The sequence below is a fragment of the Agelaius tricolor genome, unplaced genomic scaffold (genome assembly GCF_023055355.1).
Source record: "Agelaius tricolor isolate 1412-34295 unplaced genomic scaffold, bAgeTri1.0.p SCAF_2, whole genome shotgun sequence".
NCBI lineage: Eukaryota > Metazoa > Chordata > Aves > Passeriformes > Icteridae > Agelaius > Agelaius tricolor.
The window spans coordinates 93,374,623-93,390,428 of record NW_027269262.1 but is presented as its reverse complement, the minus strand read 5'-3'; the positions used below and the strand labels follow the sequence as shown (position 1 = coordinate 93,390,428).

The 15,806-nt window shown below is 41.9% G+C and overlaps 1 protein-coding gene across 6 annotated transcripts in view; it reads left to right on the top strand.

Moving 5' to 3' along the window:
* Window positions 1-15,806, top strand: part of TSNARE1 (t-SNARE domain containing 1) — a 469,756-nt gene that overhangs the window by 210,836 nt on the left and 243,114 nt on the right. For all 6 annotated transcript variants that reach the window (XM_071421896.1, XM_071421899.1, XM_071421900.1 and 3 more), the window contains one exon: window positions 950-1,006. In XM_071421896.1, coding sequence (XP_071277997.1) covers window positions 950-1,006 — 57 coding nt within the window. The remainder of the gene's footprint in view (window positions 1-949; window positions 1,007-15,806) is intronic.

Sequence of the window (15,806 nt, the reverse complement as noted above, 5' to 3'; positions counted from 1 at the left end):
TAGTAATGACTTGAATTTAGCATCCCCAAACTGCCTCCCTCCCTGGCAGTGCAAGTTAGGAGATATATCTGGATTAATGAAAATACAACCTGGACAAACTCTGGTGGCTTTGGTATATCACTTTAATGAGTCTGACGCATGCCTGCAACAATGGGAAGGATATATTGTAATTATAGAGGTGTAATGAAATTTGGCTGGCAACATGCACTTAATAATGTGTCTCTATTAGAAACACTCTGGACTGATTGATTTCCCAGCACTTGCTGCCTGTGCCTTAAAAAATAAATAAATAAATAGGTGCACATAAAATTGCAGTTCAACAGCGTGTCTGTTGTGTAATAGAATTGCATCATCTCTAGTGCTGACTCATATTTTACATTATTTACCTGTTCTATTCAAGAAACTGAGTGTGGGGTATTTAAATAAAATTATTTTATATGTTAAATGAGAAGTTGGTATTATTTGGGTCAAGAGCTCCACCCCCATATGCACACACACACATCTTTTTTATGCCTTTTTTTTTCCCCCCTAATGTTCATGAGTACAGTCCATGTGAACTGTACAGGATTGGATTTCTTTTATTTTAAAAACTGTCATCAATTCAGAAGTGCCAAAATTAACCACTGCAGTTTGTGAATGCCCGGCTGCCTCAGGAAAACAATCTGAGTGATAAATTGCTACTTATCCACGTCCTGGCTGTCATTCCCTAAATGCCTGTTTCAGTTTTGATAACCTTGTCATTCTGGAAGCTTTGAAGACTTTTAATGCCTGCAAGACTGAAGTTTTCAATGCTTTTATACTGCCTTGCTTTTTCTAAAGAGTAAGAGCTTTCTCTATGTCGTTTTCTTTAGAAAGTAGAAGAAAATAGCTTCATATGACTCTTTCCCTAAATATTTGGACTCTTCTCAGCCATTTTCCCTCTGATTTTTTTTTCTTTTCCTTTTAACAGAAAATAGCAGAGAAATCCAAATCTTTGCTTCCTACTGGGCAGAGAAGCACCAAACAGGTGAGCTCATGTGTGTTTGGAAGTAAGTACAGTGCTAAAAAAAAGCTGTTTTCTAAGCCCACTAATGATGCTGGAGAGCTTGGAGCTCCTCCACTGCCTACATTGAAGCCAGTGAGGTGATTTTCCAATAGAGATGTGTGATGTCTTTGGAGGTGGAAGATAACAGGACTCAGGAAAAAAAGACTTATGTAAGACCTGTTTAATTATTCTCTACTTTTCTGTCCTTGTGGGGCTGTTTTTCCATTCTTGAGGGGAGTTTTGTCTGCTATGAAATATATCAAAAAGCAGTCCTACACCCCCTTTTCCTGAAAGCTGGGCCTGTAGGAGTGGTGAAATCACATTCCAAGCACAATTTCATAGAAGAAATTAAGAGTTTTCATCCAACCTGTCCCCAGTTTTAAGAGGGATTAGGTATTCTGCTTTCTTTGGCTACATTGCACTGTGGTTAACTACTATATACATATGCAAATTGAGCATTTTTTCTTCTTTTTTAGCCCATGCTAGGAAATTTTTCAATGAATAAATACTATATAGAACCAGAGAAGATGTATTTATTCTGATTTGTATATACATATTTATAGATACTCTGATTACTCCATATATGATGCACATATTTAATTTATATGTACATGTATGTGAATATATAAAAAATATAATTAGGTGCATGTGCACCCATCAACATATGCAAATTATTAAGACTATAAAGATATTTTAGTGTAAGTGTATATGTATATTTACAGAAAAATGTGTAGTCTTTCATAAATGGTAATGCAAAATACTATAGATTCAATATCTGTATGTGTGTGTGAGTTTAAGAAATCTCCACAGATTTCCAAGAGAGTTTGGATGCCAGGGGATCCTTTGGCTGAAGTAAGGGTCCAACAGAGATTAGGCTGGCCTCTTAATTCTTACATGCTAAAAACCTTGTAGGGATTTGCAGATGAAAGTGTTCCACCAAAACCCAGAACTCTATGTCTAATTTCAGTGATTATTTCTGGTATTTTTGATACTTTTTATCATTTAAGGGACAGCAGGTTTTCTGCTTTCCTAATGACTTTTCTCTCCCTACCCTGTGCCACCTGGTTTCCTACAACTTCCTTAATGCATATAAGAAATAGTTGTACTTTGTAACTTTGAATTTTTGATTCTCTGTAAAAAAGAGTGCAGTGGTGCCACTGAAAACCCCATCATTAGTGCAGATCAATGGACCAAAGCTTTAATATTAACTAAGTTTCAAGCAATTACAATTCTGCCTTAGACCTTGCTGCTTAGTCGGTGTCGGTGTCAGTGAAATGAAATTTAGGTACCAAAAAAAGGGCTGGTGAATTCCTTTATCCAGAGTGAGGGTTCCCACTGCTACCTGTGGAGAGATTGTGCACAGATGTTGCTTTTCAGCTCTGTGTTTATAAAAATTAACAGTTTGGTTTTGTCCACCAGCTGGTGATCTGTGTTGAGCAGGGGTGTAAATAACACATCTTGTAACTGTGGTCAAATCCTACATACATTAAATATTTATTGGGTCATTTTGTGCAAATTAACTTTGATTTGTTTTCATACCATCTGTATTGCATCACTTCTTGGGTTTTTAACCAACTTTGGTTTGACTGCTGTTGGTGGAGTGGGTTTCAGGGAAGGGACCAGCTCTGTCCTTGCCTGGACTACCAAGTCTGGTACTACCATGGCCATTAGGACTGGGGACACTGCTGGCCATTAACCAGTGCAAATAGAACGAAAAATGCTAATAACTGCCGACTGCTGTCATTGGGAGCAAGCCTGGATGAAACCAGCTTTTTTGGTGTGTTGAAATTGCTTGATGACTCCAAAACCAACTTCCTTTGGAAGCAAACAGAGTTTTAATATGGGGAAAAAAATAGGATGCCAGACAAAAATTACTCAGATCTTTATGTAAGTAATGGTGGGGTTGGAGCAAAAGGAGGCTGGAGGGAGAATGGGACAGAGACAACCCCCTTTGCCCTAAACCAAGTAGGAATCCAACCACTGGGAGGATGTAGCAAGATCAGTTTGGTGGGGGTCAGGCAGAATCAGCAGAAATTGGGTTAAACTGGATCAGCTCAGGTTGTTTCTCCTTGTAGCTGTTGCTTGCAGGTGAAGTGGTTTTGGTGCATTATGAAAAAGGAGGTTGTAGCATGTCCTGGCTGAGAGGGTTCTGACTCAGAAAAAGGCTCGATCACACCCAAGAGCAAATCTTTTTCATGCAGTGACATTTGCTTGGGCTGGGGACACACAAGCCTTCATGCAAAAAAAGGATGAAAATTAATTCACATCTGCTTCAGCTTCCCTGTATGTCTGCAGCTTCACACATCTTCTCTTCTTCCTCCCTCAAGTACAGAAAGGAGAAAAATTAAAGGTATAAAACCTGCTGAAGGCAATGTGGTGCTGTGGATAGTTTTAACTTATTATTATTATTTTTCCAGCAGCAGATTGGCCAGGACATACAGATTTATGGTTCCCACAGGAACTGTAACCTGACCACTACGTGAATATATTAAGGCATTAAAGTTAACACCCTATAGAGTAATGCAAAATACTACATATGTTCAGGAGAGCTGATTTATGGGCCTTGTGAAGCTGCACAGTGACTTGGTGCAGATCCAGCCTTGATTCAAACACTGCCTGCCTGCAGGGCTTTGTTCTCTTTTATTTATACTTTAATTTATTACAGAAAATTGTAAGAGGTCTGAAGAATACTCGTTTTTCTGGATGCCTGTCCCTATACTTTTCTCTCACTGGTGAGTGGGAAAGGTGAGATGTTGAGGGTAACACAAGCCCTAAAAATTTCCCTTTAGGGAATAATTGATTCCCTAGACCCATGTAACAGGTAAAAATTGCCATGGCAAGCCTTGGGAAAATTAGTTTCCTGCCCATTGTGGTTTGTTGTAAGTACCCTTTAATTGAGTTTATTTGTGTATAAAGGCAAAATAAAGGCATTGATCCAAAACTCCTTGAAGCCTGAAGTTATATAAATTCTTAATCAAATATATGTTTGTAGGAATGTGTTTGTGTATAGACAAATCAATGGAGTTCTATAGGTGCATATATTGGAAGACACAACTTTTTACTACACTAAATGATGATTGTTGAACGTGCCTTGTGGCAACAATTAATAAAAAAGGGGGAAAAAAAGCCCTTTCCCTTAAATCTGTGAAAGTAATTTTAAGTCTTCACCTACTGGTGACAAAACAAGACCTCAAAAGGCTCATTAAGGGGAATTTTGATAGGTAGTTTCCAGTTTATGGGAATTGCTGGTGCAGCCTACAGCAGAGACAGTATTAGGGGGCATCTCTGCTCCTGGTTATTTTTGGGGCAGATGGGCTTCAAACCCTGCTTCTCCCCCTGAACAGATGCACAGAGGTGCAAACTCCTCCTCCCAGGCAGAGGCCGGTGTAGGAGTGGGAGGATTTCGGGTGTCCCCTGTAGCCTGGGACAGTGTGGTCAGTGAGGGAGAGGCTTGACCAGATGTGTCCTCTAGGGGGAAATCCATCCCACAGTGCAACAACTGGATATAATATGATAATCTAATAACACAGAATTGATTATCCTTAGTATTAAAGTTATTAATGGTAAACTGTGGGAAATCCACAACAGAGGAAATAATGTCTCTGAGCACAGAAGATGAAAAGAATCCTTATTTTTAAATTTTTTTGAAAAAGAATTACTGTGCATCCAACATCATCTGCTTCTGATAGAATCTGCTTTTGTGCCCATGGTTGAACAAGTTCAAGTGATGAGGCTTGGAGCAACCTGGGGTAGGGGAAGGTGGCCCTGTCCATGGCAGGGGGTTGGACAAGCTGATCTTGAAGGTCCCTTCCAACCCAAACCATTCTGTGATTCTCTGCAATTCTCTCTTCTCCACTAACGGGGAGCAAAGTGGGTTTTTCTCACCCTTCAGACTTTGTGGGTGGTTCCCCCAAGGGAGTGGGAGGAGGGGAAGCACAGCTCTGTGTTAGCTGGGGAATGAGTTTTTATCTAAAACCACATCAAAAATCTGAACAGACTTCTTTTCTTTTTTTTTTGAGGAAACTTTCCTAGCAATATTTAGAAATTAAAATTACAGTAATTGTCATGGTGTAATGGCATCTCTCTTCATTTCCTGCTGCTCATGGAGAGAGGAAAGAATAATTACTGCTTTGGAATATGGCAGTTGCCAAAAAGATGCCTTTGTTTCTTATTCTATGGGCCTATTTGACCCATCTCTCAAAGGTCAGTAAATTATATTTCTTAGGAGTACAAAGATGGGTAATAAATGTCTATTTGCATATACAAGCTTTTTTTTTTTTTTTTCCTCCTTACTGCATCAGTTTATTCTGCCTTTAAATGGACTTCCTTCCCACAGGAAGCATCATTTCTCCCTTTCTTCCTGTGTTTATGAAGTTGTTCTTTTTATGTGATTAGAGTGAAATTCTCATTTTGGGGGCAGCAAGATCCAGTTCTTGGCTTTATGGAAGAATAACTTTTTTTGGCAGTAATGTCTGCATAAACTGCATATATCCATGTGAGTGTGTAATGAGTTTGGTTATTTGGGCTTCTATTTTTACCAGGCCCTTGTCATGGTAGGTGTTGTATAAGCACAGCTACAAGACTGTGCCACCCTGAGGATCTCACAGGCTAAGCCAACACCAACAGCTTATTTTGAACAATAATTAATGATGAGTTTTTAAAGCAATAGATGCTCCTGACGCTCCTCATGTTTGAAACCAACTTCCACATTTGTGAGAGGACACGGTGTGTATTTCCCTGAAATGCAAAATCTAATTTCTCACAATCAAAATACAGCTTTTGCCCTGACAAATAGAGCTTTTTATTTACACATTTGTCTTATGGACTCTACCATCTTATCTCAGAACTCATCCCAGTTCCTAATGTTCCAGTCTGGCTGCTGTATCTCAGGAAATCAAGCCTTAGCTTTGGTGGTAATTCATCTTGCATGTGTGGTAGTAATTGCTGTGTCTTTTCAAGGTCGTTTGGGATGCAGCTACTTCTGTAAAAAGTGTTATTTCAATAATGTCAACTTTGTTTTAAATGACTGTGCATCCTTTAAAAGCCATATTGTAATCAACCCACTCCCCTGTTCCTAGGGTTGTCAATATGGAGCATTTAAATCACACAGTTATTTTTTTCTTGACTTTACTCAAGTGTGGGCTTTTGTTTGGTTTTAAAGGGTTTGGGTTTTTTTTTTAAGGCAGTCATTAAAGCAATTTTCTTAAGAAAATTTAAATATTTTCTTTTCTTGTTCTGCCTCTTTGGGGGTAGAGAAATAGATTCTCATAAAGTGATTTAATAGGTGGATGGAAATAGATTCACACATAATCTTTTAATTTGCTCCCTGTATTTTCAAGGGAGGTGGAATCTATTCTGAGTGTCCCAAAGTATTCTTGCTCTGCTTCCAGTGTGTCTGGGAAGGGAAGGTCTTTTCTTCTCATCATGCCCACGATCTTGGAAAAAAAAATTCCAGTGGGCTTCATAGGCACAGAACTTCTCTAAGTAACCATTAAACTCCCCTTTTGTCAGGGAGGCAGCGTTTTTCAGCTGTAAAACTTAAAATGAAGAATCCTGCACCAAAGCCCTTGGGAAAACACCCAGGTTCTGGATGCTGCTGATGGCAGGTTTTATGGGACACCAGGAATGCTCTGGGCTTCAGGAAAAACATCTAAGAACCACCCCAAATGCTGCTACAGCTTTAATTGAAGGAATTGTCAAAAGCTGGAGGTATGAGCCTCCAGTAGCACTTCAATCTCCTTATTCTACAAGAGAAGAAAAGTAAGAAAAGACCAAACCTTTGTAAAAAAGGAATGTGTATCATCAGGTTTGAGGGGAGCTTGCCATTTCCTAAATTGCTTGAACAACTTGAACATTGTGGATTTTCCTTGGCAATCCTCTACTAAGTGCCTTCCAAGGGACCAGCCCACTTTTGCCTATGTCTGCTGACAGAACCAGAGACTGCAGCTGCCTCTATCAGCACCCAGGCAAAGAAATGAGTTTTCACTAGCTGGGTTTTGGTTAGTTATGGTTTTTTGGGTTTTTTTTTCAGTTTATTTGTTCCCCTGTGTGTTTTTCTTCTTTTCTTTTTTTTTTTTTTTTCAATTTTTTCCTTTTGTTTGAGTGAGAAAGGACAGAGGTTTCTGTGTGGGCAGAGGATGAAGGAGAGGGAAGGGGCTCTTTTGTACGGAGCCTCCTCCAGAGCAGCTCCGCTGGCTCCTCCAGCCCAGCTCTGACTCACTGCTGGAGCCACAAACCAAAGCTTTGTTTAGTCTGGAATGTGCCAGCCTCGCCCCCAGCCCTGCAACCACTTGCTTTTCTGCTCCCAAATGCTGGGAGACACTTTGCTGTCACCCCAGGCTGGCACAGCCCCTGCTGGGGGAACGGTGACACCGGGGTCGCGTGGAGGCGTTTGGGGCCACACGATGAAAACACGGCCATGAGCCAGCCTGGCTGATGGGAGAGAGCACTTTGACAGGGGAAAAAATCCATATTGTGCCCAGAGGCTGGGACAGATCACTCAGCTGGTGCCCATGTTATTGTTCTTCCATAGCCAGAGACAGCTCTGTAATGTATTTTTCCCCACTGCGTGTGGTGGCTGCCTGGGTGGTTGCTGTGCTTGTGTCTTGTGGAGTCACAGAATGGTTTGGATTGGAAGGAACATTAAAAATAAACTGTTTAAAACCCCCTGCCATGGGCAGGGACACCTTCCACCATCCCAGGTTGCTCCAAGCTCCATCCAATCTGGCCTGGAGTGTTTCCAGGGATGGGGCAGCCACAGCTTCCCTGAGCAACCTGTGCAAGGGCCTCAGCACCCTCACAGGGAGGAATTTCTTCCAAATATCCAATCTAAATCTACCTTTCTTCAGCTTAAAGCCATTCCCCCATATCTTATCACTCCATACCCTTTCCAGCCTTTCTACCCCCTTAAGTACCACCAGCCCCTAAATTTAATGAATGCTGCAAATACACATCTGCCACATCAGGTTCATTAAAAAAAACCCATTATTCACATATTATATGAGATCCTGACATGGTCTCAAGGAATTCTGAATCCTCTTTCCTCCTGAGCATTGCTCTTTACCCAGTGAGTGTGGGCAGTCCATGGCTGCAGTCAGCACTGCTGGCACAGATTTGTATATCTATAAATATATATGTGCACTGATGTATACTTATATCAATATAAATAAATACAAATAAAAAATAAAATTAAATAAAACTGTAAATGCAGCGGCAGCTGGATGGACACTCACCTTGCTCAGAGAGCTTTGTCCTTGCATGCAGCTTTTCTGGGCAGTGAGGGTCACCTCTGGCAGCTCTGTCAGATCCGTGTGACAGCAGCTGGAGAGGAGAGCAAACACAGGCCAAGATCCCAGAGCTGATGAAATGTAGGCTGGGTCTGCAGGATGTGTGTAGCCACAATGGCAGTACTATAATTATTAAAACATGAATTAAAAGCTTGAATTTTGTTCACTTTTTGGGCTTGACTCCCCTGTATATGACTTTTTTTTGTTTGTTTTTGTTTTTTTTTCAGAAGCATAATTATACAGTGAGTGCTTCTGCCCAGTGGTTTCTGCTGGAGTGAGGGGGCTGCTCATGCAACCCCATCCACCTCCCTTCCTTCAACCCCACCCTCCCTAAGGTGCCCTGCAAGAGTCTAAATTGACTTTTGCCCTGGCAAAGACCACATGCAGCAACTGGAGTAACAAATGTGAAATCTTACTGTGTGTCACCTTGCTCCAAAGTGAATGCAGTGTTACTTAATACATTTAAACCCCCCTGTGGAGATGAATTATTGAAAGGAAGGAAATTGTATTCTTCTAAACCCACTTTGATGGCTGCATTTATCACATGATTAAATGGGGACAGCAATGGTATTTTCCCCCTGAAAATGTGTTTGGAAATATATTAACCCTTGCTGCACCAGGGTGCAGACAACAATGATATTAATGACCTTTCTAGGGCACATCTTATTTGCTTTCAAGGTCTAAATAAACAAAGTTATATCCACCATAAAACCTAATAATATTAAACTCCTTTCACTTCTGTGTAGAAGGCAGTGATGTTACCTCCCCCACACTTCATCTCACCTATGAAATCACAGACTCATGGAATGATTTGTGTTGGAAGGGACCTTAAAAACCATCTTATTCCAACCTCTTGCCATGGACAGGGGCATCTTCCACTAGACCAGGTTGCTCAGGCTCTTTGAATTGGTCACAATTATTTCTGGTTTGAGGAAACACAGAATCACTCTTATAATTCTGATTCTTTATTGTGTTCATTAGCTGAAAACTGTAACCCAAATTTGTGTTGTTTCTGCCAAGCTAAACTTCCAGTGATGTGCTGGTTTGTTATAGAGTTTCATCCTCACTTTTAATGATAATCCAGGAAATCCCTTTGGAGCTAACTCATAAAGCTGGACATACATCAGAGAGGTAATTTATATATAGTGTCATTATAAAACACAACAGGTTCTGTAGGATAGGGCATGTGGTGCAGATAACATTTCAAGTCGTTATTTCTGAGCTGATAGCAACAGCCTGTGTGATAAATAAAATAAATGTGTTCACCTAAACACAGATGAAGGTTCTCCACTGCAATCTCACAAACTTGTTGATTTGAGAAGATGCCTCTGAAGCAAACAATTCCCTTAAACTTAAGAGACTTTTTCATCCAATTGTCCCAAATATAAAATAAGATAATGGTTCAGAGCCATGAACAAACCCTGATGAAAATTCCATGGATGTGCTTTTGTAGATAAGAATGGCAAGGTGTTGGACTTGATGGTCCTCAGGGCTTCTCTCTAATTTGAGTCATTCTGTGATTTCTGTGAATGGAAAAACTGAGTTATGAGTGTTGCTCATCACTGCCACTGTTGGGAGCAAATCCAAGTTGTGTGGTTGGTACCTGCTGAGCATCACCCTCGTCCCAGCTCATCCCTGTAAGCTCTTAATTAATCCTGGGGGAGGTGATGCAGCCATGTCACCACAGATCCTCTCCTCCTGTGGGTGCTCACATGGGCATTTTGTCACTTCAGCAGTGAGGTGACAGGGCTGCATCTCACTGTGTCCCCTGCAGTAAAACACAGTAAAGCTTTGCAGTGTCCCCTTCGTTAATCTGCTTTAATTAAAGCTGTGCTACCACATGGTACCCTGGGATGAGCATTAGGTCGCTCCAGGGGATTCATTTGGTTTGGTGCAAGAGGAATTTTTCCCTGCTAAGGCCTCAATCTCACCTCTTGTCTCACTGTCTTCTCCAGATGCTGGAAGGGAGCTGGGAATGGTAGAGCAAGGAAGGTTCTTCCTCATGGGCAATGGAAGTTGATCTTCTGCTCCTGTTTGTGCAACTTCCCAAAGCCAAACTCACAGACAGGAGGTTCCCAAGGTCTTCCTTGGCACAAAGAGAGCCAAGGAGAAACCTACAGTGGCTGTATGGAGAAACTGGATGAAACCATAAATGTTTATTTCCATAAGTCCAGTGGCTGTATGGAGAAACTGGATGAAACCATAAATGTTTATTTCCATAAACCCAGTGGCTGTATGGCGAAACTGGATGAAACCATAAATGTTTATTTCCATAAACCCAGTGGCTGTATGGAGAAACTGGATGAACCATAAATGTTTTTTTCCACGAACCCAGTTTTCCATGGGTTCTGTTTCCAGTCCATGCAAACCCTGGATTTTTTGTGAGCTGTGGTTTGCACACCTCACTTGGATGAAATGAAAAGTTTCAGTGTTTTATTTTCTACCTTCACTCAGTCTGTAAAGTCCTGAATGTAATAAAACTATTGAGGTGGTTCCTAGAACCTTAACCCAATATTACACTTGACACAATTGCATCTCTTGATCTGCAATGTTTCTTGCTTTAAGAAGGATTTTCCCTTCCCCTTCTCCTTTCTGTATTGGGTTACATTCACATGCAGAGCTCAGCAATGACGTGCTGAGAAACACAGATGATTGCCCTAAAAAACCACCCAGAGAACAAAAATTTAAAAAAAACCAAAGCATCTTCTTGCAATCACAGCTGATTTCTGGTGGGTGGGGAAGGTGTTTTCTCCCTTTCTGTGCCCAGCAGTTTGTAAGTGGTTAGATGATTTAAAGAAGGAGAATGGGAATGTGGCTTTTATGTGCAACCGGACATAGTGACCTCTTCTGGAGGCTGAGCACTGGGAAGTTTGATGCAGCTGCAGTGGGAGCTTCTAAGATGACCCCTATTTTTAAAATTGATTAAAAACACCACTGAAGAGCCAGACACAGAAAAAAAAAAAAAAAACAAAAAAACCAAAAGAACACCTTTTCCAGCAGCTGCTGGGAGTGGGGTGAGGGAGCTGTGGATGCTGCACGCTTTGGAGTGCCATCTGCTGGCACAGCACCGGTCGGATGCAGGAGCTCGGTTTTACACTGCTCGGATGAAAACGGTGTCAGGGAAGCCCTGATGAATCACTGAGATGAGAATAAACTCTGTAAGGAGTTGGGGTGAAACAGGATGTTTTGTGTGTCTGTTGAAGGAGAGAATACCTTGCTCAGTTGTGGAAATCTGCTCCATGTCCCCCTCTCTGTACTAAGGAGAACGAACATTAAATAGAATTTAAATAGGTGTAATATTAATGATTCTGTGTATAAATATATGACTTCTGAGGTTCCTAGGGAGGAGGAATTTGAGCTTTAGGTCACATCTGCTGTGAGTTTGGCAGGTTTTAGTCTCAGCTTGTCTGGTTCTCATCTTTAGTAAAGTCCACAGGACTGTGCAGGTCCTCTCCCTACCCAGTTCATGTAATTTTGGCACCCAAAGGTGAGCACAGGTCTTGCTCATCAGCACATCTGCCTTAGGCACAGTAGGGTCTGGAATGCCATCTGATAAATGGCAGAGGGTGACACTTCGGGTGTAGCATGGGGTGGTGTTAATTTGCTATTTTGGAGTTTAAAAGGTTCAAAATTATTTAAATGAACAAGAAACCTCAGCTCATGGGTGTGAGAGCAGGTAAAGGTGATAGCAAATGGTGGTGATCTGTTGGACACCTGCCTGCCTGGTCAGAGCTGCCAGGCAGTGCCAGCCTGGAAAAAGTGGGGTATGAGGGAGAGTTTTGCAAAAAAGTAAAGGGGATAAAGGGCGTTTTGTTATAGAGAACCATATTTTTTACTTAAATATTTTGGCATCTGCCTCTTTTTTAATATTTTTTTTACATGTTTTGACCCAAAGGAACTAATTTTACAGAGATGCATTCTTCATATATGGGATGTCATTTGTTTTCTTGTCCTACACCAATCCTGTCTATTTTGAGGTGCATTTTATTTTGGCCTAGATGACATCCAGTGTTAGAAAAACCTCTTTCTTCTCCTTACACTGCTTGTTGATTCCAAGTCTGCAGGCACTGACCCATTGTAGACTTGAGTTCACACAAAATCCCTTTAATCATCCTTTTGCCTTCTTGACTCTCCCCCTGTGCCCTCTTCGGTCTCAGAGCTCACCAGTGCTGTTTTTTCCTCTTCTAAGCTGTGAGGAGCTGGAAAACATTGCAAATTATTAACTGACCACCAAAACAAAGGTTTTTGAAAGTGTGGTAAGGAGCTGTGTGGGCTATTTTTGGAACTGCTGTCTTTGGAATTGCTTCTTTTTTAAAAACTGGTGATTGAATATAAGACTCAAAATAGGAGGTGAGTTGGGAAACCTCTCAGTGCTGAATTTTAGTAGATGCCCCTGCAGATCACAAGCATTTTGCAAACTGAGGTGTTTCTGTCTACAGGGGGAAGAACCCATCCCCTTTTGTGGCATGCTGCCCCTGGCTGGACCAGTGCCCACCAAAGCTGCTCTGTCACCCCCTCAGCTGACCAGGGGACACAAAATGTAGTGAGAGGCTCGTGGGTCAGCATAAGGACAAGGAGAAATCCCTCACCAGTTACTGTCACAGGCAAAGCAGGCTCAATGTGGAGAAATTAGTTTAATTTCTTACCAATTAAATCAGAGTAGGATAATGAGAAATAAAACTGAATCTTAGAACATCTCTCCCGTACCCCTCCAACCTTCCCAGGAAAACTCACTCCCGAATTCTCCCTCCTCCCCACCAGCATCCTGGAGGGAAGGGCGTGGGAAATGGGACCATTCATCACAAGTTGTCTCTGCTGGTCTTTCCTCCTCATCCTCCTCCAGAGTGGGGCCCTTCCACGGGGTCTAAGTCACACCAGTAAAACTGATCCAGCACAGGCTCATCTCTCCACAATTCCACAGCCCCTGCCAGGGTTCTCTGCCTTCCTCTGTCTTGGGGTTTTTGTTCTGTTTCTTTTGTTCTGGTTTTTTTCATTATTTCCAGAAGGAAATGGAAATTGGTGGGTCTGGATGTGTTCACAAAGAGGAATAGGTTGAGTAGCTGCCAAGTACAAGGACTTTTTACATGCAGAATTGATGTGATTCCTGGGTTTGTTTGTCCACTGTTCATCATGGAATATTGGCTATGGGACTGGGAGTAGACCTGGCAAGTGAAGTCAGACACCTTTGTGTGGCCCCTCAGTGAATTTGCAAGCTCCTGTCTCTCTGAGCAGAGGAATTGGGCCACAGTCTCTTCTTGGTGAGCGGATTTGGGGAACATCCTGTTTCTTTCAGTAGGGTTGTGTTGTCATTTTCCTTGCTGATAGAGCAGGAAAGGTGGAAGGGAGAATGAAAGTATTTCAGGGAGATTCATCACATGTGATTTCCTCTTCAAGAAAGTCGTGTAGTCATTGCAGAGGCTGACAGGAAGTCATTTGGCAAAAGGAGTGATGTGACACCTTCCTCTGTTCATTTCCCTGAGTTTCTACTGAAAAGCTAAGGAATTGGTGGGATATTTCATATTTATCCACATCATTACATTTAACACCTCAGAGCTTTCCTTTTGATATCCTCTGTTAATTCCCAGCATCACAGCAGGAAACAAATCAATCTCCTCGTTCTCTGCTGCAAATATTTGGTGATGAGGTTACTGATAAGCTCTAAATTAGTTCTCATAGTTTCATAATGCAAAGTTGTAGATGTTATAGCCTTACACACCATGGCAACTGGTTCCTCTTGGCAGGTTGCTCCACTGCCTATGATAAAGATGACTTTGGCTTCATTTCAGGACCAGTGATGTGAGAAGACTGCTTGACTGCAAAATCTTTTCCATCAAGAAAATTCCTTGTGCTATGATTCACTCATACCATATGTGGGGGAATTAAATGCTGGGTGAGACGCATGAAGGAAACCCCACAGGAGGAGAAATGATTTGACAGCTGATCCATAGAGCTCTTTCAGCCACCTCTAAAGAAAATGCTGTGATGCCAGTATGAGTTTCATTACACATCTGGGCTTGACTCATCCGCTACAGTGAAAGAAGAAAGAAATCCAAAGAAATAATTAAAGTTCATTATTGAGTGTATATGAAATAGCATTATTAAAGTATCTCCCTGACATTTATTTATAACCCTTCTTCCTGACAGAGCTGACATGTTTCGCAAACATCACTGAATGATTATATATTCTTTGCCCAAAATCTGAGGATGTTGCTCTGCATTCTATTCATCACTTGCTCAGTCAAAATTTACGTTCCTGCACAATCTGTACATTTTCTGAGATCTCTTTGTGTAGGTACATTACTCATGAGACCTACCAGGCACGTTTAAAATAAGTCAGGGTGGAAGGGCTCAAATTTCTTTCAGAGAAAGCCTAGTTCTTCTGAGGAGTGTTGGACTGGGCACAGTCACTGCATGGCAGGGTGAGACTGGAGGAGAAGAATATCTCCATCCTCACAATCCAGACGTTTTGGATGGCAAGATGGAGTTGCCCATGATGACACTTATCCAGGACAACTGAGCTATCATAGCTCCTCTTGGAAAAATGCCTGTGACTTCAGGATGTGTGCGTTGCTCAGAACCTTTGTAAAACTCAGCCAAGTGTAGTTTCTCTTTTTGACCATGGCAGTGTAGTTTCTCTTTTTGACCATGGCAGTGATTGTTCCTCTGTACTCAGCACTGGTGAGGCCACACCTCATGTGCTGTGTCCAGTTCTGGGTCCCTCAGGTCAGGAGGGCTTGGAACGTGTCCAGGGAAGGTCACCAGAGCTGGGGAAGGGTTTAAAGAGTCAGTTCTTGAGGAAAGGCTGGGGGAGCTGGGGGTGTTTAACCTGGACAAAAGGATGCTCAGGAGGGACCTTCTTGCTCTCTACAATTCCCTGGCAGGAAATTGTAGCAAGGTGGGAGTTTCTCTCTTTTCCAAAGGAACAAGGGGCAGTGTGACCGTGGTCACAAGGGTTTTCAGGATGAAGAAGAGACGAGAATGTTGACTCTATGATCAGAAGGCTTGATTTATTATTTTACGATATATGTTACATTAAGACTATACTAAAAAGAAATAGAAAGGAAAAGGTTTCTTGAGAGGCTAGCTAAGCTAAGAATAGACAAGAATGAATAACAAAGATCTGTGTCTCAGACAGAGAGCAAGAGCCAGCTCTGCCATGAGTGGTTAGGAAATCCAAACATCCACAGGAGACCAATCACAGGGTCTACCTGTTGCATTCCACAGCAGCAGATAACCATTGTTTATTTTGGTTGCTGAAACTGCAGCTTCTCACAAGGAAAAATCCTAAGAAAGGATTTTTCATGAAAGATGTCTGCGACAGGACAGGATGAGGGGAAATGGCCTCAAGCTGTGCCAAGGGAGGCTCAGGTTGGACATCAGGAAAAATTTCTTTATGGGAAGGGTGGTTAAGCATCAGAAGGAGCTGCACAGAGAGGTGGTGGAGTCACATCCCTGGGAGTGTTCAAGAAGTGACTGAACGTGGCACTGGTTGACAA